Source organism: Sminthopsis crassicaudata, chromosome 4 (genome assembly GCF_048593235.1).
Source record: "Sminthopsis crassicaudata isolate SCR6 chromosome 4, ASM4859323v1, whole genome shotgun sequence".
In the NCBI taxonomy this organism is placed as follows: domain Eukaryota; kingdom Metazoa; phylum Chordata; class Mammalia; order Dasyuromorphia; family Dasyuridae; genus Sminthopsis; species Sminthopsis crassicaudata.
The window spans coordinates 31665979-31691019 of NC_133620.1; the positions used below are offsets into that span (position 1 = coordinate 31665979).

At 34.9% G+C, this 25041-nt stretch overlaps 1 protein-coding gene across 6 annotated transcripts in view; it reads right to left on the reverse strand.

Moving 5' to 3' along the window:
* BTBD8 (BTB domain containing 8) overlaps positions 1-25041 on the reverse strand; it is a 116311-nt gene that overhangs the window by 374 nt on the left and 90896 nt on the right. For 4 of the 6 annotated variants that reach the window (XM_074266248.1, XM_074266249.1, XM_074266251.1 and 1 more), the window contains 4 exons: positions 24901-24988; positions 22389-22522; positions 18957-21308; positions 16751-17647 (listed from right to left, as the gene is read on the reverse strand). In XM_074266248.1, the coding sequence (XP_074122349.1) occupies positions 17175-17647; positions 18957-21308; positions 22389-22522; positions 24901-24988 (3047 nt within the window). In that variant the 3' untranslated portion in view covers positions 16751-17174. Of the gene's footprint in view, positions 1-16750; positions 17648-18800; positions 21309-22388; positions 22523-24900; positions 24989-25041 lie in introns of those variants that run through there. The other 2 variants (XM_074266250.1, XM_074266253.1) reach the window with 2 other exon arrangements.

The following is a 25041-nucleotide window of genomic DNA, read 5'->3' on the forward strand; positions in this document are numbered from 1 at the left end:
TGCTTTCTACTGGGGTACAAAATGAGATCCAAATGCAATCAAAAGAGTTTTAACCATTCATACAAGAGAAATTGAATGAATAAAGCCTTTTGTCAAAGCTCTGATATGCAGTAGAATGAACAATCTTTTTCATTAGTAGATATATTTTGGAAAGGCATTACACATGAACAGTGAGTTTGGTTTGGAGATGAACAGTAGGAAGAAAGGTTGTCTTTGGGAAACTGCAAAATTCTTTAATAATCCCACACTTCATTCTGAAACAAAACCCCATCTTTTTTTTTTTTTTTTTTTTTTTTTTTCCCCCCGAGGCTGGGGTTAAGTAACTTGCCCAGGGTCACACAGCTAAGAAGTGTTAAGTGTCTGAGATCAGATTTGAACTCGGGTCCTCCTGAATTCAAAGCTGGTGCTCTATCCACTGCACCACCTAGCTTCCCCAAAACCCCATCTTTTCAACACCAATTTTTTTAAATCAATGTCCTCAAGTCACAGAACACTAATGTCTCCAAAAACCTGAAAGTAAGGATCACCAAAAAGGCAAAGGAGAGGCACTATGACAGATACCAATGGACTATCACTATCTCACAAACAAAACATTGTGGAGAATTAGTATAAATAATATCAATAAAGGAAGGTATAATCAACAAAGGAGTAGGGTTAATCAATAGGGAGAGTAAGGAATAGCCAGGGCACAATGACGTCAAGAAAACTCAGGGAAGATCTTCAACAGACTATTGGGTGAATTCCCCTCTGTCTCAGCTCACCATGGTGAACCTATAGACAAGAAATGCAAAAAATATGGAGGTACATTGAAGACATTACAGAGCCATTTGAAGATAAATTCCTTGGTTTATTCCAAACATTTCATAGCCTCCTGTCTTTTCAGATACTAAGAACATCGATGCATCAATGACCTCACAATTATGTCATCTTCCTCAGGGACATTTTCTGTGTATACTAGTGCAGACATTGATCCTTGCATTTGCTTAGTTTAGTGTCTTTTTACTTACAAATGCAGCATGCACATCCGAAGCTATACTAGTATGAAAATGTTGAGGCTTCTCTGCCATTGACAAAAAGATGAGCTTATTGCAGAAAATTGACAAATTATCTTCATTTTTTTCTATGTTCATTGTCCTTCCAGGTTCGTCCTTAAATATCCTTTGAATGGTCCAGCTTAAAGAGGTATGTTTTCAAATTTACAAAAAAACTTTTTTTTCTTTCTGTTTTATTTTTATAATTTTAATTTTGTATTGATTTTGACACCTTTTTCAAGAATTCAGTGATCTGTCTGTACATAAATATTTTTATTTGGCAATGACTTCCCCATCAACACTCCTTTATTTGTTAAAGTGTATTCAATTTTATTTCTTGCAATTTCTTTTTGGATAACATTATTTGGATTATTAAGTTATTTGGATATTTAAGGTATCAAGAAATTAAACAAGCTTTAAAATGAACTCCCAAAGGGGAAAAACAGGTACAGATTTACAAGTAAATTCTATTAAACATTCAAAGAAAAAATTAATTCAAATATTACATAAATTGTTAGCAAAAAGAGAGAAAGGAGGAATACTACTAAATTTTTTTTTGAGACAAAAATAGTCCTGATACCTAAATCATGGAAAGATAAAGCAGAGAAAAATACACTCCTAACAAAGTTCTTCAACCATTGTGTGTGTGAGAGTATTAGGGTCTCCTTTGAAGATAGTTTGATGAAGCCTATGAACCTCTTCTCAGAATCATGTTTTTACATTCATAAAACATAGGATTAAAATGGGACTCAATTATACCAAAATACAGTTTTCAAAATATTTTTGAAAAACAAGGTTAGGAATTCTTTTAATAGTAATAATAATTAAAGATCTCTGCCATAATGTTAGTGCATTAGGTATAATTATCTTCATGGTGATCATTTTCACAAATCCTTATCATAAGCTTTATAATTAAAGAGCCGAGTATCTCATGACATAGAATTTCTTGTGGCCTCTGGACAGAGACTGTATGTACACAAATACATCTAACAACTCTTATATATCCAATGAATTAGTCAAACTTCCATTTAGCTACACCTTCATTGTGTTCCTGTTTCATTTAAGAGTGATACTTTAAAAATTGATGTGATTCAGTTCCTACAATAGTATTATCTATTCATAATAGTCAATAGACAAGGATCTCACATTGAGGGTACTGTCAGCTAAGTAATTATTTATAGTCTGAAATGTATGATTTTTTTTTTTTAACAGCCTCTACTCTCTTTTCCACCTCCTCTGCCATAATCACTGAAGAATAAGAAGGAAACCATACAGGACTGAGGGAAATTGTGGATTTTTCTTTGATTCATTAATTGCCACGGTCAAATAATTCATCATCAAACCGCTGGTCTATTGATGGCAACTTCTCTCTAGACATCCATATGAAGCTGGTCTTCAGAAAGAAGAGATCATCAGTTGCTGTTCACTCAAAGAAAGCTTTTCTTATATGTAGAATCGACCACAACCTTTAATATTTTGGCAGTCTGTTAAGAATACAAGGTTTTCTCCATGCTGTGATGAAGAATCAGCCATTCAACAAACATGTACAAAGTTCTTACTGTGTTCTAAGTTCTTCAACAGTACATGTTTGTTACTATATTCTAAGTTCAGGGAATAAAATAAAAGCAAAAACTTGCTTCTTTTCCTCAAGGAGCTTACTTTCTAAAAATGAAGGCAACATGTAAACCATTATGTGCATATAAGAAAGATATAGCATAAATTGGGAATAATCTCAGAATAGGGGGAAAGAGGATTAGGAAAGGCTTCTTGCAGTGAGAACCCAGTAATATAAATCTGTAATGGATTCAGATAAATAGTTTACTGTATTAAGCTCTATTTAGCATTACATGAATAGGTAAAAAGGGAGTGAAGTATAAGAATAAACAGGAGATTAGGGCAAAAAATAAGGGGACACTAGATTCTAGGATGGAGGATACAATGTAGTTGAACTGATTCACCATAGTAGTACTAAGGAATGGAGAAGAGTAATCAATGCAGGGATAATGACCTGGGAAACAGCTGAGAGAGTTGAAGAACTGAGATCACAATTGTAAGGCAGATGGAAAGACAGAATGATTAAATGATCAGAAAAAGGAATTTCAGAGTCTATGAACGTAAAGTTGGTATCCTTCTGAGCCACAGCAAGATCAAGGTTCTGACCATCTCATTGAGGTGAGGTGGAAGAACAGGTCATGGAAAACGGGCAGATTAAGGAATTGGAAGTGTTTCCTTAAATAGGTCTATATGTTGGAGTTCCCAATATGAGGATAGGAATTGTGATGAAGAGAAAGACTGTAGGGAAGGAAGAAGAATGTCTCTGTGGAGTCAATGGGGAATAACTACCAAATCTTGAGTAGGTAATTTGAATTAAATGGCCATCAAGGTAGGAAAGGTTATAATATTGGCAATGAGAAGGAGTGGTAAGGGAGCCAGTGGGTGTGTAAGGAGAGGCTTAAGAAGGATAGTGCAATCGGGGATAGAAAAGGAGGCTAGGGATGGCCACCTGTCAAGTTTTGGTGACAGCCAGAAGATGGAAGGAGAAACTAGTCATCTATGGAGCAGCACTGTAGAAAGTAGAATGAAAGGGGGACAGATCTGTGGTTGAGCTGGCTGGTATTAAGAGAGCAAGCAGTGAGACTTGGGAAATATGGTTTGGGCAATGGGAGTTCAGAATCTAGAATCCAGATGCAGGAGCTGGAGATCCAAGCTGAGAGGCTGATCTTTGAAGCACTAGAGAAGGCCCTGGGGTAAATACAAAGGCTACCAGCCACAGTCAGGAATCCCAGGGCTGATGCATGAATCCTTGGAAAGTCCCAGGAGACTAGTGGGGAAGGAGAGGTCTGAATCTGCATCTGAAACTCCATCAAAGTAGGACTTGGGTTAAGGCAGCATCCAGGATCTTTGAAAAATCAAGGAAATTAGGAGGATGCTTTAGGACTGGAAATAGGAACATTCTGATTTTTATAAAGGAGGTATATTCTTTGAACTATACGATCTTAGCTTTGATGGCTATCAAATTTTTGATAGAGAAATTTTAGATTGTATTACAGTGCATCACTTGAGTGTGTTTGGAAAGGAAACAAAGATCAGTAAGAAGCTTGAATTTATCCATAACAGATTGACACTAACATTTTTTTTGATATGTCTATTAGACTAAGGGATCAGAAACGTTGGGGATACAGTATTAAATAGCAAAGTCTTTGATAAGGTCTCATGACATTCTTGTGGACAAGAGGAATAGAGGTATAGCTAGCTGGATTTGAGGATGATTAAACACCAAAAAAAAAACAGCCACTGATGGACCAATGTGCAACTGAAAGGTGTCCCTCATGTGATGCCCAATGATCTGCCTTTATCCCTGTGATTTTTGACATCAGTGAATCTTATAGATACCATGCTTGTGACCTTTGTAATTGAGATAAAGTGCTAATATTTTGAATGACAAACAGGATTGAAAGATAATCTTGAAAAACTTGAGCATTACGGTTACTGAAGAATTGTCATTTAATGGGAATAAATGCAAATTTGATTTGTAGTGACACTGATCTCTGTCTCTCAGCTCAGAATATTGTCACTGTTTGCTCTCCATGCCTAAAACTCATGCTTCCGTGGTTGCTTTTGAGTGCTAGCTTAAGTCCCACCTCCCACAAAAAAACCCTATTTAGTCCTCTTTAATACTGGCACCTTACATCTGAGATGACCCTCAGTTGATCCTATCCATATGTTGTTTATATGCTGTCTCCTACAGATGGTGGGAGATGATGAGCAATTGAGGGCAAGGATTGTCTTTTTCTTAGTATCCCTAGAGCTTGATGCATTGTCTGGCATATAATAGACAAATGCTGCTTGACTGATCTAAGTTAAAAAGAATTAGCTGTACAAAATCATAAAGAAGCAAACATCACTAGACAGTAGTCCACATGAGAAGAATTTCCATGCTTTAGTGGACTGCAAACTCAAATGTGAGTAAACTGTGATTTACCAGAAGAAGAAAAGCTCCTTGTCCTTAGGCTGCATTAATAGAAAGTGGCTCTAATGAACATGAAAAGTCATATTATCTTGGCCATTCTTCCTTGACAAGATGACATTTGGAATATTGAGTTCAGATCTTGGGACTCTGTTGTGGGAAGGACATTTATAGTTCAGAAAGCAATCTAGAGGTTAACAGAATTCTAAGGACACTAGAACTTGAAACCATATGGAAGTCACATGATATCTTCAAGTACATTATAGTGGAAGAACTGGTCTTGAAACTCAAAAGATCTTAAGTTTGAATTCCACATAGCTTTTTTTTTTTTTAATGGTTTTATGATCTTAGGCAAGTAATCAACTTCCCAAGACTTCAACTTCTTTACTTACTTCCAATTAGAATCAAATGTCTTGAAGATAAATGAAGTTTGTAATTTTGCTTTGTTTTCCTAGTCACCATTTAATAAAAATGCTTATTGATTGCTATATCTGTAAAATAAGGGGTTTAGGTTATATGGCCTCTGAAGCTACACTCTCTTGGATTATTCTTTCTCTTTCCACTCCTAACAAATTATATGTGGTAATATGGGCAAGAATCACCAGGATGGGAAGACATGGATGAATTATGAAGCGTCACTGGAAGGAACATCCAAATGGATGAGATCATATGTGAGTCCAGCTCCTGTAGTAAATTAAGGGTGTGAATTTACTGGGGCCAGGCGAAGAGTCTTGAATATACACTTCTCAAAGTTTATTGATCAGAGAGACAAATATATATACCTCAAATGCTCACAGACTTGATACAAAGCACTATCACAATAGTTTTCCTCCCTGGTATTCTCACATCCCTTTCTTTTTTTGGTCATCTACAAATTAGCATTGTGTGAGTTTATCTGCATGCCTACTACCATTAATGATTTAGAACTTGTTTTTATGTGTTATACAATTCTTTTGGAAACAATCTGTATCATCCAACTATTTTCTCAAGAATTTTATTTATCACAATTAAATTTCATCTTATTAAACCTAATGTTTTAACTTTTCTAGATCTTTTTTTGAATCCCAAAACTCTCATAGTTTTGTGTTGGCTGAGTTTGATAAGCTTGCCACCTATGCCTTTTAAGTTTTTAATGAAAATGCTAAACAGCATAGGTCAAGCCAAGATCCAAGATGCACTTCTTCATAGTTGATAGTGAAGCACTACCCTATTTTTTGGCCAGACTATTATTCTAACCATACCAGCACTTCATCAACAGCTCCCTACTTTGTCAACAAAAATAGGGTTATACCTTTATGAAACAATGCTAAAACCTAGTTAGCATTTCCTGGATCTAAGATTCTAGTAACCCTGACCAAAAAAAAAATTAAGGTAAAGCATAACATTTTTTATTAAATTATGTGGGCTATTTGTGATTACTGCTTCCTTTTCAGATGTTCACAACCCAACCCTTTCATACCACCTTGTAGGATTTTGCCAAGGTTTGAAATCAAACTCTTATATGGCTCATATAGCCTATATATAGTTTGCAAACTCCATTTTCTTTTTTTTCCTCATGCCCTTTTCAACAATTCATCTTCTGAAAATTACTGATACTGCTCCACAGTTTATAGTTTTTAGTGTGTTAAAGACATAGTTCATCCAACTCAGGTAAACTCACCAAGAATATGTGGATGCTTCTATTCCTATCATCTTGTAGTAATCATTCTAGATCACTGCACTCCACCCCTTTAACACAAAAAACTTAAAGGATTACTTTTCTCCAATGTCTCTTATTTTTCCCATCTACCCTAGGATTTGTCCCTTTTCATCTTTTCCTCAACCCAATAAAAACCTCTAAAATCAAACAAAAGCCATTTTATTGAGGGGGTAATCTTAGCTTTTTTTACCCAAATATCATCTCATTCTGAGATTTATCATTTCTAACAGTCTTAATAGTATTTTTGTGGTCATCCTCCATTACCTGTCCTTGCTTCTATCTTCTATACATATGTATATTTTAAAAATCTAAAGTGTTTGCCAAATTTCCTCTGCCTACACATTAGTCTCTTTAGTTACCTTTTCTTCTCTTCAATGTTGTCTTTTGTATTTTCAGAATTTCATTCAAAAGGGGTTTTCTTTCTTCCTAAACTGACTTCTCTCGCACACTCCATTTGGAGTTTTTATCATGTCTATGATTGTATCTGATTGGTTTCTGCACCTTTTGAAGATAGGAAAATTCTGCCTTATGATAATTTCTAACTGAGTGGAGATATTTTTTTGTCCAAATGCTTTCCACCAGGCCTTTCCTCCATTTCCTGGGATTCTTTATTGGTGTAACTTCTTAGTACTCCCTCTCTCATCACCTGCTGCCATTTTACCTATTCTTTATCCTCCAGAGTTATAGTTCAGTTATAAGCTGCATCTCAACTCTTAGCAAAATCTATAAAGTCAATCATGTCTCCCTGTTGTAGGTTCTCCAGTCCATAGACTCATTACCCATACTTTCCTTACTTCCTATGTATTGTCTTCCTCAATTACAATGTAATTTGAGGAATGCTACAGAAAGCCCTACCCCAACTATATGTTTCCACACAGACACTTTTCATGAAATTGTCCTACTAGAGAAGCTTTGAATCTCTCATTCCTTTGAGGTAATCTCCCAATTAAAATGTGCTTATCTCTATGAACAGTGAGGGAAAAAAGCTCTGATCTCAGGAATCACCTAGACTTGGATTCAGTTTAGAAAGTACTATGTAAAACACTTTCTCTTCCTAGGTTTCATCACTAGTAAAATGAGGGGATCCAATTAAATTGAAAATTTTTAATTTGGGGCTTTCAGGGATCTCTTTGGCAGAATTAGTAAGTCTGAGTAATATTATGTTGCCTGCATTCATAATTAAAGGAAATGCTAAATTTCAGTTACAAGTTAGTGAAAATAGGGATATAAATAAAAATAATCTGAGGCCAAAAAGTTATTAGCTTTCTTGGGTTTTGTCTCCTGGGAACTTCTGAGTGTTTCAAATTTTTTTCTTTCTAACAAACATTTCTATTCTAGCTTGAGAATATATTAAAGCTGTTTTATACCTTGTTCTCAAAGTCTTTTTGATTATAGAATTGGGAGGTTCCCTCCAAATAATTCTCACCAGCCCGTTATAACATTCAATGAAAGAAAAATAAAGAGAGTTCCATGTAGAAGGGACCATTAAGATTAGACAAAATCCCTAGTGTGCCAGGTAGCACCAGCTTTTCCAAAACTTGAATTCTCATTTTCAAGGTTTAGCTTTTGGTAAACAGGCTCATGGTTTCAGCCTCTTTCTGTTTAAAATGGGAGATGTCTTAATTCAATTGGGATCTAGTTTACCTTATCAAAATCTAGGCAAACATCAGTATAGAATTAATAAAAAAAACATTTAATTTGAACATAAAGGTATTCTCAGTATCCATCTTCCTAATAAATTTATTCTCCTACAAACTTGTATGTCATTGGGGAAGGTATTTTAACTTGAATGTACGGTTTGCCTTACATTAAAGCTGGAAAACTTGAATCCTGATGACTCTGCCTCTGGCTCCCTACAACACACAAGAGCCCACTAACATTTATTTTGATTTACCATCTGAAGACATCAGAGTTCTTGGGTTTGGAATATACCAAATTCCTGGCTCCTTTTATCTATTATATTGACTATCCTATCAATAAATGCTTCACTCTCACAACCTACAAGAGGTTAGTCCCTCTTCACTTTCATAGTCCCATAAATGGTTCTGCTCATTCTAAAAAACAAACCTCATAGGAAATAAGGTCTTGAAAATTTGTCTCTATAAACTGTATTTTTGGACCAAAATTATTGAAAAACAAAATTATGAAAAGTTCTTTCCTTAATTACATGTACTTTTTTGATAGCAGATTTGTAGTGGACCCAGTTGGCAGGATTGTCCTTTTTTTTTCTGGAAGCACTCAACAATATGCAAATAGGAATGTAGAAAGCTACTGGAAGTGATGTGAAATTAAGGACAAGGGCAGGGGGCCAAAGAATTCAAAGGGGTAGAGGACTATACCTGTAGGAACTGGTCAACTCTAGGGTTAAGTCTCTGAAGGGATGGTCATGGAAAATGAAGAACAGATCTAAAAGGAGTGAGACAGAGGAAGAGATGAAAGGACAAGGCTCATTACAGAAAGGGGAAATCAGCTGTGACAATCTGGTAGTTGTAAATGATTTGACATTTTAGGTATGATCAACTACCTGGATAGTTCAAAGGAATTAATGAGGGGAATGGAGGAAATTGTACTGGGAAGCTAGTCCTTTTTTTTTTTTTTTTTTTTAAAGGGAAAAATCATTTTGCAATTGTAAATTAAGAAAAAGCAGTTTATGACTAAGGCAATCACAAAAAGTGGGGCACACCCAAATGACTAGAATATAATCAACTAGTAAATAGGGGAAATTTTAATAAATTCATCTTATCTGAGATACATATTGACACTCTTTTTTTTCCCCAGAAAAATCTTGATTTATTGTATGTACTCTTGAGCTGATATTTAGGCAAGTAATAAACAAAGATATTCGTCAATTCAATTCAATTTTTTTTCATAATATATGCAAAGCACTATGTTAGAGATGCAAACATGTAAAAGAAAAGATGGGAATGACAAATAACGTCTGCAAACTAATTTAAGGCTGAATGACAGCATCTTAGTATCTTAATAATATTCTTTTGTCTCTATCAATTCTATAATGCACTCAAAGTCCATAGTTTTAGTGCTGCCAACTAGCCATGGTTTTGCCCAAGAGCCACGCAATTTGAAGGGCATCCATATTGACAACTAAATTTAACACCTACTTAGCAAGACTAATAGTTCAAATGAAGTGCCATCAGCAACTATGGTAACCATTCCCTCCTTTTAGTCTACTAAATTTATTTTAATTGCTTGAATTATTTTTACATTTTGAATTTCAAAGTTGATTTTAGCATTGCTTCATGAATCTCCCCATGTTGCTTGCCCTGGGCACCAAAACTTGTTAGTTAATGGCTCTGCCAAAATACTCTAGAAAACATTATAATTTTGTTACATTAAACATTACATTAAATTTAAATTAATGCTACTGAGATTTAAATTTAATTTCTCAGGATACTAATTATACATAGCTCATTAAATGAGTACTTATTAAAATTTAGCATCTTAAATTTTGAGTATTTTTGACTGCTTAACACTCTAAAAGCATTAGCTGACATAGTTAAAAGTTAATCATTGAACCTAGTGCAACATTACCTTTATCATTTAATGATAATGTTCATCTGGAAGGCCAAGACTGCTCCTATCAAGCTGTGCTATATTAATAAAAAAAAAGTCATGCAAAATTTCTAACTAGCTACTATTGATCTTAACACAAGATAACAGAGAGAACATGAGTTCAAATTGCAGGAAGAGATTCAGCATGGTCAAGAGAAAAGACGTTTTGTTACAATTAAATGCTGATCTAAATGATTTAAGGCTGTGAGGCCATAAGATTTTCATCTTTAAAAAAGGATTTGTTCAATTATAGACATTAATATGGTAGGGGTGGATAAAGAAATTATTCAAGTAATTCAAAATATCAGATCTCAAAAATAGTTGTCTTATTTTATATCTAATGATCATATCTTATTTTCTTTAGAATATTAAAATCAATTTGTATACTCCAGATACATACCACAAGCTATCAGAAAAAAACCCATAAATGTTCTAGGTAGCAGTAATTACTTGGGTTGGGGTAATAAATGTGTTTTATATACTCTATAAACGGGGCAATTAAAAGCTGGTTCAAAGGCGCAGACATTGGATAGGGGTTAGCATAACACAAAAAGCAAAAGGGCTGGGCCAAACACTTCTTGGAATATATTTGATCTCTATAGGTTTATTTTAAATTTAGAAGCAAGAATTGACACTTATTTTCAATTATTAGGTTGTAGAACAGCCCTTGGAGTAAAATAGTAGGAACACGGGCATGTCAGGAGTTACTTGAAGAAAGTGATCTACACACATGACCCATGTTATTATTCAACAAACATTCATTATCCCTATATGTATAACACTGAGCAGTAGCTCAAAGAAATACAAAATTTGATAAATAAGATATGGTCATCATTCTCACAAAGTTATAGTCTAAAGGGTGCTGAGATGTATTCAGCAATAAATATAACACTAAAAATTACATGATAAATACAAAAGAGAGGGGAAAAATATATAATATACTGGGGGAGGGGGGGAAAGAGAGGAAAAATCATGACCTACTAGGCAAATCATTCAAGTGTAAGTCAAAATGAAAACAAATCAATTAGAATGTGAGAGACCTCACTCACTCTACAAAAGCTTGTATTATATGACAGAGTGAAATTCTTTTTTGTCATATCTAACTTAAGTAATTCCAAACTTTTCAACTGCCTAGCCACCCTAACAAGGAAGATCTTATTTGGAAGAAGGTCTGCAAATCCTCCCCTGTGCCAGAAAAAAAACTCTACAACATAGCTTGCAGGCACCTAGCCTTCTTTCACCTGAAGAACTCAGAGGAAGAGGACCACTGTTTCCTAAACAGCCCATTCTACATCAGAGGGCTCTCCTGGTCAGAAGCTTAGTCCTCAACCATCAGCCCTAAATTTGTCTCTGGTAACTTCCAATTATTTTTCCTAGTTTTGCCTTCAGGTGCAAGCAGAAAAACTCAATCCCTCTTCCCAGCAAAAGACCTTCAAATTCTTAGTTCTCTTCATCAGCATTTGAATTGTCTTTTAGTATTTGTAGACCGTCTATTTTAAGCCTCATAACCAGTCTAGTGGTATTACTGGCATTATCATCCTTCTGATACAGGAAGGAAGGAGTAAACTAAGACTGTGAGGTGATTATTTTCCTACAATCAGCTAGTCAAGGTCAGAGGTAGCACTTGAACCCAGGTCTTCATGTCTCCAAGCTCAGAACTCTGTCCTTTAGGTCCTGTAGTCTAGTTTGTTTACTTCGTACTCTTCTCTCTTCAGGCTAAAAAAAGCCAATCCTTTTAACCAATCCTCAGGGCACAACCTCAAGGCCCTTTATTATCCTGATTCCTTTGGTTATGTTCTAGAATTTTGCAAGGAACTGAAGTTAAGCTCATTGACCTATAATTTATAGGTCTTCTTACTTAAAAACAAAACTTAGAACAAAAACAACAGAGACATTTGCCTTTTTCCAAACCTGCAATACCTTTTTCATTCTCCATGATCTTTCAAATAATTAATTTAGCATTTGATGACGTTGCTCATGTTGGTCTGATGATAGTGAATTTATGAGGGCCAGAGCTAAATGCTCTTTTAATTTGCTCCCTATTTATCTTATCAAATCTACCTGTTAGCCATTTTGGTTCTGTCCTTTTCAGTCCAAAGGTCATTCTCCCTAGCAGAGAAAACAGAAGAAAAATAAAAGATGAGCAACTTTGCTTTCTTTCTGTTGTCTTTCATGGTCTCATCTGCACCAAACTCTGAGCTCCAAAAAAAATAGAAAAAAGCCCAAAGTAAAAAACTCAGATTATGAGCATTTCTTTGAATTGAGCCAATATCAAATGGTCCCATCACAAGTAGACCAAAAGGTACCACCTTTGCTAGAAATGTGCACTCCTTCCCATGTGTAGTTATATGACAGTTGAGAGCAATAATGATATAAAGTACAAGCTCACTTGCAAGACATTAGTATATCTTTAGATTATGAGCAACATATTTCTCACCAGATGCTAAAAAACCCACATAAGCCTACAGGAAACTTGATGATGAAACTGAATGGGCAACAAATTAGCATAAAATGGAATAGATCAGCTGAGATTTCCACATTAATTTTGCCAAAGACTTTAGATTTATCTGGATCAGATTTGGACTATTTAGAATATTATTAGGCTGCTGTTCTCTCTTAAGTGGCAACAGTACAAAGTTATCTGCAATTACCTACACTTCTCATCCATCTCTGAATAATCTTTATGTGAATATCCTATCAATACTTTTATGGTATTTCTGATGAAAATAACAAGGAGACTTTTGAAGATTATTTTTCCCAACATCTTTGCCATCATATAACTTAAGGTAGAGGGCAAGAGATCATTGTTTTTGTTAATGGGCAAAAGATTGTTTTTTGTTAACTTCAATTCAACAAAATGATCCTTTGAAGGCTCTTTAAAAATAAGACTTCTCAGTTAAAATAATATCAGAGTTTATGACAGATGCAACTGTGAAGATTTTGTTCAATAACCTGCTCTAAATTAAGTATAGATTCCCTATCAATTATTAGGTTTTTAAAGTCTGCAAGTGATATGCACTAATTTTATTGAGTCTTAGAAGGCTATATAAAACTTCCCAACAAAATCCATGCTCTTTGAAGAGATGAGACTCTACTCCATACTAGAAACTCAAGAAGAGTTTTTAAAACATGCATATTTTACATTACAAAATATAATTGAATGGGCAGCTCATTTAATCCAAGTTAATTGGGTTATATTACATTTAAGTGGCAACCAGGTGACTCAGTGGACAGTGTGCCTGTTCTGGAGTAAGTTTGTCCTGAATTCGAATCTGATCTCAGACATTTATCTGTATTATTCTGACACTTATCCTTATTTGCCTCAATTTCAGTGGGAAAAGGAAATGGCAAACCATTCTAGCATCTTTGCCAAGAAAATCCCACACGTGGTCACAAAGGGTTGGAAATTGAACTGAAAATCTGAACTAATTGAAAAACAGAACTGAAGAACTAGCATACATTTAAGCATTGTATAGTGCTTTCAATGACTGCAAGCTACTTGCCACAAAAGCCTAGATTTTTAACATTAATATTATCCAAGTAGTAATATAGTGTTGCAAGACATAACTATGGAATTCAAAAATTTCAGAAGACTTAAAATGTAGGTGACCCAAAAGGGAAAGGAAAGAAATTTGGATGGCCTAAGCAGGCTGTTGTATATTACCAATGATTCCTTGGATGTAAAGTATGACATGTGATGAGAAAAGAAAGTGAGCTTGTGACACACCAAGTTAGGGACAACTGAATATTCCCCAAATATTCAAAGAACTAGGAATTTTCTTATATGTTGGGTAGAACATATGTGAAGGAATTTCTGAAACATTTAAAATCTCACATAAGAATGTTATGATGACTATCACTGGAAAGAGTACTCTAAACTGGTAATTCCACAGATCCAATGAAATATCTAAAAGCTACATTTCACTAAACAATTCTAACATAATGTCATGGTTTTCTAAGCACACAAAAGAAGGTAGTAATGATTATTATATTTACTTTTAAAGTTGCAAATTCACAAACTAGAGATTCTTTGAGCCAACTCATGCTTTCAAATGCAAGGAATACACTTCTTTATTTCCCTATGCTCTCCTCCTCTACTCCAAATCTAAAAGCATAAATTTAATTTAATATATAATTACTAAGCAGCTACTATGTGTAAAGATGATTTATTTGACACTGGGAATACAAAGTTACAAAATAATATTATCTGTACTTAATTTACAATTTAATGGTGGGAATAAGAAAAATATACAACTATGATATAAAACAGATTGACTGAACAAGCAGAGAGTTGTAAGATAAGAGGAAGAACTACTTACTTTTGTCTGGAGGAGTTAAGAATGGCTTCATGGAAAAGATGTTACCTAAACTGAGTTTTCAACACAGATGTTGAAGAATTGTAATCCAGGCACACATTCCTGTCCAAAAGCGTAGAAAGTGGGGAAAATGCAGGCCCAAACTATCATATTACAGCTAATAGCTTATTTGTTTAGAATATAGTTTGTGAAAAGGCACAATGTAGCATACAATTAAAAGAGTCACTGGAGTGACTCCAAGAGGGCTAAAAACCAGGACAGAAGTTTGCTTATATTATATTGCTATATTGAGCAATGAGAAGCAGGTTTTTGCACAGGTGACATAGTTGCACCTGGAAGCAAGGATATCATTTTTGAAGCAATTTACTTCTACTTTGAATGGAGGAATGACGCAGAGATGAGAGAACCTGAAGTGAAGACAATTCATATGAAGCAGGGAACACGCCAAAGGGGACCCTAAGCTCAAGCCTGGGTGTCTGTAAAGAAGGTCATGCTCTTAAAACTGTATAACTGCTGAGCTCTCTTTTAGCTTTAAGTCTATAATCATAGAAACATAAATAAGAAACCTGGAAGTAGCTGAAATAAAAAGAAAAAGATGAGTTCAGTTTTAGTTTGGCTAGTTTAAGGGACAGAAACATTTAGGGAAGATACCCAATAAGCATGGGAAATGTGAAACAGGGTGGGACTAGATACCGAAGAATGAAGTTAGGGAGTTAAGAGGAAAATTGGGAGAGAGCAGTGTTATAGAAACTGAAAGAAGAAAAAATTATCAAGAAAGAGGGGTATTGGTTAGTAGTGTCAAATCCTGTTTAAAAATTGAAGATAATAATTGAGGTAATCTAGAGGTCTATTAAATTGCATACTATAAAGAGTTGAGGAGTGTGTAGTAAGGAAAAGAAAAGCAAGGGGAACTATGTTTGTCAGCAAAAGGGAGCAAAGATATAGAAGAAAAAGCACAGATGACAAAATCATCTTTCTTAGCACAAGAAGGACAGAATTGAGCACAATTATAGGTAGAGGGAAAAGAGTAAGGGGAGGGAAGAGATACACAGAGACAGAGAGAAAGAGAGAGACAGAGAAAGAGACACTAAAGATGAAATTTTTGGAATGATCAGTACAACCAAGGAATAAAAGGACATGGGATTAAGAGTACAAATGGAGTGAGTTTGCCTGGGGAGGGATAAATGATAGTACAGAAAATGGGAGAGGTGGCAATCTTACAATAAAGTAGGAAGTACAGTCATCTGCTGACAAAGTTAGGAATGGAACAGGGACCTTAAAGAGAGAAGAGTCTAACAGGTAATTAGTCAGATATATAAGCACTCAAGGGTCTTTGATAGGTAATTAGTCAGATATATAAAAATATTGCTGTGTATTAGTGAGTGTTGTTATATACCTGAACTTGCAGTGAACCAATCCTCATGGTTTTGTGACTTCATAAAATTTTAGATCTCAAATCTTGAAGGTAAAACCTTTTTTCAGTATTGAGGAAAGAGAAGATATGAACTCCTCTATAGTAGCTGGGTTGAGGTGGCTAAATTGAGAAGACAGGGGATTAGAGCCAATCAAACGCATCCGATTATGTTATGTGTCAATCTAAGGGTGAGCCACAGCTAGTTGTTCAAATACTTCTCCAGGGGTAGAGTGCGGAATAAAGCTTCATCTTCAACCCTGATTATAGAGGGAATTGTAATCAGATGCACAAAAAACTTTTGGAACAGATACCAAACCACAAAGAACTCCCAAAAATCTTCCCTTACTTACCCTGGGGTGATATTTATCCCAAATATATGACTCTCAGAGATTTCTCTCATGAAGTAAATAGGGAAGGAATCAAACATTTGTTCAGATAAGGAAAGCGGATTTCCTCATTCTTCCTAAACAAGGGAAGTGAGGCAGGGGAATTTTAAATACCTGTTCTACCATCACCAGCACCACCACCATCCAGATCTTGATTTACATTATTTACCACTTCCTTCATGTAATAGAAAGTAGATGTGGTCTTAGGTAGTTAACATCATTGTTTCTTCACTATAAATTCTTAGGAAACTTAGGGAATAAGGCTTTCCTGATGTTCATCATGACTTCAACTCAAGGCCAATCTAATCTGGTTGTTCACAGTCTAAGTATTATAAGCACAGATGAGGTGCAGATAAACTGACACAAGCACAGTGAATCCTTTATTGTTGAAGATTACCATGTTATCATATGCAGTGCAAAAGGAAATGGAACTGCTCCACTTATTGTGCATTCACATCTTGAGTATTAAAGGACAAGTGAACAAATGACCAGCTAGGAGAGGAAAAATGAGACAAGAATTTTCTTACAAGATTTCTAATTTCTCAAAGACCTATAGCAACATGCTCATGATTCTTAGAAAAAAAAACTTTTGTTGACGTTTTGAACTTTTCCTCTACCTATAATTATATCTCATTGACAAATGAACTACCTTAACCTCGGTAAATTGGAAAGATTGGAGAGCCCTCCATACCTAGGGCTGTCTGCCTTTGGCTAATGCAGTTATCATATGGATATAAGCATAAAAAATAAGGGGTAAAGAAGTTCATAATTTCTAAAAATTTTTGACTTCTTTAGTGCTGAGTTTCTACTTCAAGAATTGTCCATTCTCCTTGAGGAGAAGAACAATCTTCAGAGGAAAAACTTGTCATAGTGAGGCTTGCTGAAGAATCATCAAATGGTGATGTGAGATCACTCCATCTGCTCAAAGTGTCCACATGTGCTTTACCCTGAGGTTTTGAACTGTCTCGTGCTAGAAGCAATGTCTGATTGATCAGATACTGTGCTAAATTTAGGTCTTCAGGAACAGAGTTTTTTATGTTGAGGTTTGAATCCTGCTCAGATAGCAGCTGCTTTAGAAGAGTCCAATCTTGTTCCGCAAAGCGCTGGCTATCTTCATAGTCCGTGGCTGTGCCATATGTCTCTGTCTCCATGTTCTGCTCAAAAGCTTCGACAAAATCCATCTCATAGATTGGAGAAAGGGCTTTTGAAGACCGGTGCTCATACATGCAGGTGTGTGCCAATGTGTCACAACCATCTATGTCTCCTGAAATAATCCATAAGACTCCACAATGTAAGAACCGCACATCTGGCCGCCCCCTTGGGGTCTTGTAGATCAACACTAACTCAATGTAATAGGGACAATCCAACAAAGCAATAAAAGGAAAAAAAAGCTTATACACAATTGACAAAATTCTGAAGCATCTGTTTTTACGTAAAAACACAAACAAAAACAAAGGATGTTGTTTCTATGTGAAGTTTAAGCAGCAAAATCACCACTGGTCATTCACAATAAATCTTCATACTGTACTTAGAAAACTTCTGATACAGAAAATAACATAAATCATGTAAACACAAACACAGAATGCACTCAGGCATCTACTTCTCTACAATAACAACGTAAAGGGAAAAAAAAGACATGGCAATTTAAAGGTGACTTTTAAGGTAAGTCAGTTTCCAAGAGGAGAAAAAAAAGCATTCCATCCCAAGGCTTATCATCTAGTGCACATGCAAGAGAAGCTGCAGGCAAGGACAAACGAACACACACAGGAGTCCAACCTGGAGATTGCCTGACCATTTGTTATGGTTCTGCTGAACGTGCTGGTCAGCATTGGATTAGTTCTGAATATACAAGAGCTAGGAGGTAGCTATTGCATATTTTAAACATGGGTCACTAGTTTGAATGACTATATTAATAAAGACAAAGGCAAAAAACAACTAGACAAGAACATTTCACACCATATGAAACAAGCCAAAGCTCGTTCATATGGGGTCATTGCTTCTAAATAGAATTTCTTTTAGGAAATTTAATTTTTATTGGAAAATTTTAGAATAGAATCATAGTGATCCTGAAAGTTTTAATCTCTGTAAAATTCATATAAATTGCTACAATAAATGGATATAGTCATTAAAATAAGTCAATGCTCTTGTTACATTGTTACTATAGTTATTGCACATCCCTCTTAAATATACATTGGCATAGTTCAATAAGCACACTTGATGTATACCAAAATTTCTGATAGTCTATAATGCCTGCTAAATTAGACAGAAAATAAATATATTACAGGAACTTGAGTTCTTATTCCTTCGCATAAAATCTCATTCTAGAATGGCTCTAACAACTATCAAAAAATTTTAAAGAGTAAATTATTTTTCATTAATATTCCAGAGAAGCAGTAAAGAAACAAACTAGCTGATTCAGATTTAAAAGAACTTTAAGTTTCATTTAAATTTGACTTAGTTGGCAAACAAATTCTACCTTGCTAAAATGGAGGCCACCACTCCAGACAACTTTAAAATCTGACTGTTAATTTAAGTTTTCTGAAGGATTTAGCGTTTCTATTTCTGTACATTACCTGCAATGAGAGCAGTATTAGCATTTTCAGTAGGTGCATGGCAGATTTCTTTCACTAGACCTTCCTGAGTCAGAGCCTGGCTCTTCCGGGAGTCCACAGACCAGGTTGAGTTGTTGGTCTTTGGTGTGTCTGAGCTGGGTTCTCTTTGATGAAGTGCCAAATGACAAGGTCTTTCTTGAGATTTTACTTCACCCTCATAAAACGGGATGCACTGCTTTGTTTCATTGTCCTCTTCACACCTAACACTCACACTGGCATCTTCTGGGAGACAAAGTCCATCTGCTTTGCCTGGCATATCTGCTGCACGGTTTGCTGAAGTACCCTGTTTATCTCTTCCTATAGAGTCAAATTCATTAGGACCCAAGAGGGGACTCCTATTTCCTTCTGATTTGTCATTTTTTTCACTTTGTTTGCACTCTAAAAAACTATCTTCAATTTCTGAGTATCTGGAAGATGAAGTTTTCCCATGATGTTCATGACAAAGACTATCAAAAACCTCAGGAGTCAGAGAATTGATGGAACGATGAGAGGGGATATGAACTTCCCCATCGTCAGATCCTAATTCCTCACATTCATCCACGGAAAGTAAAACTGACCTTTTAAAATTGTTAGTTGCAGGAAACCCTCGGCTTTCATTTTCGGCTGCATCTTCAAAAGCCAAATTGACGATTCCTTGGAACTGCTGAGGAGATGGCTCAGACAAAGAAAATTTTTCTGCAACATTTTCAGCTTCAGATCTTTCATCTTCTGTTTCATCTGCTGAGGAAGAAACCTGGTCTGTTTCCTGAGTAAATGGAATACCTCCTCGTGGAAGATGTTCTTTCTCCTGAGGATGGCTCACTGTCATCCCTTGTTGAGACAAATTTTCGGGCCTTTTCCTAGGAATATCATCATCACTTGTTGAATTGACTTGAAAAACATCAGAGTTACTTTGCTTTTTCACTTTTACTTCTATTCTTAAACTACTATCATAGATTTTTAGTTCCTCAGGAGTGCTGGTATCACTGCTACTTCTTCCCAGAAAATCGTGACATAACATAGTGCTGCATTTAGAAATGCCTCTTTCATTTGAGCCCTCATCATCCTGAGACCCTCCAGCATCATAATCTTCAGATCGTGGTTTTATGTCATCAGATGACGTAGTGGCACTGCCAGTATCAGATTCAGGACTCTCCCGCTGGTGCATCCCACCTGTACTCAGGTTCCAGTGACCCACAAAAGGAGTTTCCAGATTCTCATGGCTCTCGGACATTTCTATTTGGTTTGCATCTTTAGGAGAATTTCTTTCTGGTATTTGACTCAAAAAACATTTATCAGAGACATCTGTTCTGTCTGGAACATGCCTGTCTTCTTGCATGGAAAATTCATCTGGCAACTGAGTAGTAACGCTTAGCTTTTCCTCAAAAATATGAGATTTTCTTTCATCTTGTACAGAATTAAAAGCAGGATTGATTCTTTCTGAAAGGCTCATTGAAGTATTTTTCCCACTTTTAATGTCTGATACAGCTGTAGCCTTTTGTTCCAAATAGCTATCTCTCTCTGAAGACGAGTGCTTTCTATTTTCTGTGTCTAAATGATTTTTATCCACAAAGTTACAAATAATTTCACACTGCTGGGCTGGATTCGGACCTAAAGTCATAGATTTTAGATGAGCGCTGCTATAAAATTTTGACTCTGCATCACCACTCCCATCAGTAACACTGTGTATCTTAGGCACATTGTAATTAATGCCTTCTCCATCACCAGGATACATTATGTCATTTTTACCCTTAGACATGTGTTTGGATTTTACTTCATTTTTTACTGCTTCATTCGATTTAGGGACAATCTGAATGTTCACAGGAGAGAGTGACAATTCAGATTCTAGTGTAGATTTATCAATTTCTTCACAATTTAATGGCTTTTGTGGATCAGACAGACTTGAAGAAGAATATGCTTTCACACCATTGGTCTCTGGTAACCTATGTTGCTTTTGTTTGGCTTTGTTATTATCATTAGCTTGGAATCCAACAGGTTCAATTTTCTGGCCCCAATTTTTTGGTCCATCATTATATGTGTTCTTTAGAGTCACAGGTGATTCACTTCTTGAAGATCTTTGGGAAGAAGGCTGACACTTTATTGTAGATTGCCCAGAAGTAGTTTTCTGTTTCTGATCTTTATTGTTAACAGTTTCCCCACTCTTTGAGGGCACTTGAATTTTGGCCATTGTTTTTACATTGGCTTTTGCCAAAGATGCATATGCTTGCTTTGTGGCTTTTTTCTTAGCTATTGGATTTAACTGTATCACATTTTCTTCAGAATGTTTTAGAGAGGCTGTAGATTTTAATGAATTTGGTGAATCTCCTTGGGATCCTAGCAAAAAAAAAGTTTAAAAATACAATACCTTTGAAACAGAGAATGAAATACATTTAATATTAAATTATTTTATACAAGTAACTAGATTGAAAAAAGGTAGAACTGATTGCTGCCAAATAGGAGACAAAAGATCTTAACCCCCTTAAAAACCACATTTTTCTTCTCCGTCAAATAAGCAGAAAGAATCCTAGTTCTCAGTGAACAGTATTAGAATTAGATCTATTTCCTTCCATTTAATATTTCATATAACTGTATATATGATGATTTATATCAAGGGTATGTCTTTTGTAAATTTGTGGAATACAAGCTCAATATCAATTATTTTGCTCTTGTAAGCTATTTCTCAACTCTGAAGTAGCTCTCATCATGTTCATCAATACATTAAAATAATATATGCTTAAATATTAGTGGAAAAATGGTGAGCATGTGATAAATTAAATTTTGGGAACCTATTAAAATTTAAAGTAAAAATCCCTTCTTCCCCTAGTTTCTATAAACTTTAATTTGAATATTCAAGTTATTCAAAGAGTTAAACATTTTAAATATTTAATTTAATTTTAATCTATTATCAAATGATAATAGACTCAATGACAAATTCCATTTCCATTATAATTCCAATTTCTGGTGTCTGGAGAAATTCTTTCTTGTACATATTATAAATTTCTTAAGTTATACCATCATGGCAGGCACTCATTGTGAATAAAGAATTCTTATAATTACAATGAAACAAAAAGGTCCTTAAGTACAGATTAAGTTGTGAGATAGTTCACAATTTTTTCATCTCATAAATAAAAAATAAGACAAAAAAAGGAAAGGAAAAAAAAAGAACAAAAAGAAACTCAACCATCCTCCTCATTCCCCTCCACTAACTAAGTACAAATATCCTGTTAAAAAGCATAAATACCCTTGTTTATTTTGGGTCTACAGGATAAATAAAAAAGAATATGTAAATTCAATGGAGAAAAGCAAATTAGAAAGGTTTCTATGGTACTTTGGCTGCCTACTACTCAAATTTCAAATTGAGTGGAGCAGTCAGAGTAATAAAAACAGCTCATTCTCAGAGCTTTTCTATTTTACCTTGGGTTTTAGTAAGACTAGAGGGAGCACTTTTTGCTCGTTGTAGGCCTGCAGAACTACTGTGCCCTCTTTTCTTCAAGACTGCTTGGGAGACATGATCACTAGACCCCTTGCCAATAATCTTCTTGGTTGTACTAATAAAAAAGAAAGAAGGAAAAGAAAACATGTATCAGATTTAAAATCTCAAACAAAGCTCTCAAATATTTACTTAATATTTGTACTTAAATCTTACATACTTAAAATATTTTTATCAATTTTTATAAAAACATTCAACTTACAATCTACTTTCTTTCTTTCTTTCTTTTTTTTTTTTTGAGCTAAGGCAATTGAGGTCACTACTTGCCCAGTGTCACACAGCTAGGAGGTATTAAAGTGTCTGAGACGAGATTTGAACTCAGGTCCTCCTGACTTCAGGGCTGGTGCTCTAACCACAATCTACTTTCTTTTTGAAAAAAGATGAAACATTCAAAGCTTCATATATTGTCAATTTTAGAATTAAGATTAAAGCAATCAATTATAAATACCACAAATCTAAATATACTCCCTCCCCCAACCCCAAACCACCATTTCTTCTAATTTTTCTTTTTTTTCTATAAAAAATGCTAATTATTGGAGTAACTAGGTGACACAGTAGATAGAGCACCAGCCCTGAAGTCAGGAAAACCTTAGTTCAAATTTGATCTCAGATACTTAACATTTCCTAGTTGTATGACCCTGGGCAAGTCACTTAACCCCAATTGCCTCAGCAAATAAACAAACAAACAAACAAACAAATAAATAAATAAATGAGTGAGTGAGTGAATGAATGAATAAATAAATAAATAAGTGAGTAAGCAAGTAAATAAATAAATAAATGCTAATTCTTGACAAAACCTTGACCAGGGTTCTTATTCTGAAGTCTGTAAATTTGTTTTAAAAACATTTTTGTTCTACATGGGAGGATGTAACTTGTAACAGAACTTTCTCATTATCGTCGTAGTTAAAAAGAATACATATAGACAGATGGAAGAGTAGTGAATTGAATATGAAGGGATAATACCTTTAAAAAATGTTAATTAAGTGGTGAGAGGGGAATGTTCTGAAAGAAAGGGAAAGGGAGAAGTAGAATGGTATAATAATTTATCTGCCATAAAAAAAAAAAAAAAAAAAAAAAAAAAAAAAAGCTTTTACAGTGGAGGGAAACAGAGAAAGGAGAGGGAAAGGGAGTTAGCTCAAAAAGGAAATAACACATATACTCAATATGGGTACAGAAACCTATCTTGCCCTTCAGGAAAATAGGAGGGGAATGTGATCCAGCAAAGGGAAAGGGAAGAGTGATTTAAAAAAAAAAAAAAAAAAAAAAAAGGGGAGGGCATATTGGAAGAGGAATGGTCAGGAGCAAAGTACTTTTGAAGAGAGACAGAGCAAAAGGAAAGAATAAATGGGGGGAAATAGCTAGCAATAGTAATTGTAAAAAGAATTTTGAATCAAGTTTCTTTTATAAGACATCATTTCTCAAATGGAGAGGGAACTAAGTCAAATTTATAAAAAGAGCGATTGACAAATTGATTAATTGATAAATGACCAAAAGATATGAATTATGCCCAAAGGGCTATAAAATCAAAATTCTCCTTTGACCTAATACCACCATCACTAAGCATAAATAGCAAATAGCAAAAAACAAAAAACCCAAAAATCTCTATGTACAAAAATATTTGTAGCAGTTCTCTTCCCAGGGCAAAAAAATTGGAAATTGAGGAGATGCCCATTAATTAGGAAATGGCTCAATAAATTGTGGTATGTGTTTGTGAAGGAATATTATTGTCCTATATGAAATGATGAGCAAGATGCTCTCAGAAAGTCCTCCATGAACTCAAGCAAAGCGAAATATACTGTATACAAAGTAATAGCAACATTCTGGAATGACCAGCTGTAAATGATTTTGCTATTCTCAGCAGTACAATGATCCACAACTACTCTGAAGGATCTATGATGAAAAATCCTATCCATATTCAGAGAAGGAAATGACAGTGTCTGAATACAGATTGAAGTACACTCTCTCTCTTAAACTATTTTTCTTGATATTTTGTTTTGTTCTCAGGGTGGGAGATCTATGTTTACTTTCACAACATGACTTTTATGGAAATGTTTTGCATAACTTCACATGTTGTTTCTTAATTGGGGGTAGGGATAAGGGAAGGAACCTAGAACTCGAAAGTTTTAAAAATAAATATTTAAAAAATTCTTTTAGATATGCCTGAGGAAAATATTAAATAAATATATTTTTAGATAACTGTGCTCCAAAATATTTGGTTTGCTTTGTAATTTTATATATATATTTTTAATATATTTAAAAACATTATTCTCAGAAGGGGTTTGTGCTGGAGGAAGAGAAGGAGAGACAGGATTATATGGGAGGTTCATGACACACAAAAAAAGATTAAGTATCCCTGATCTAGACAGAAGTCAGAGTATGACTAACTTTTAGGGGAAAATTTAAAAAATATATTATAAAGTTTGAATGAAGACCTACCTATTACTTGTGAGAGTCTCATGTTCATTAACTCTTTTTTTGTTGGAAGTTCCCTCAGGATTCCTTGAAACAGGCCGAGATTTCATGGCTATAAATTAAGCAGAGTGAGTTATGGGATAGAAAATATTAAATGCACAGCAA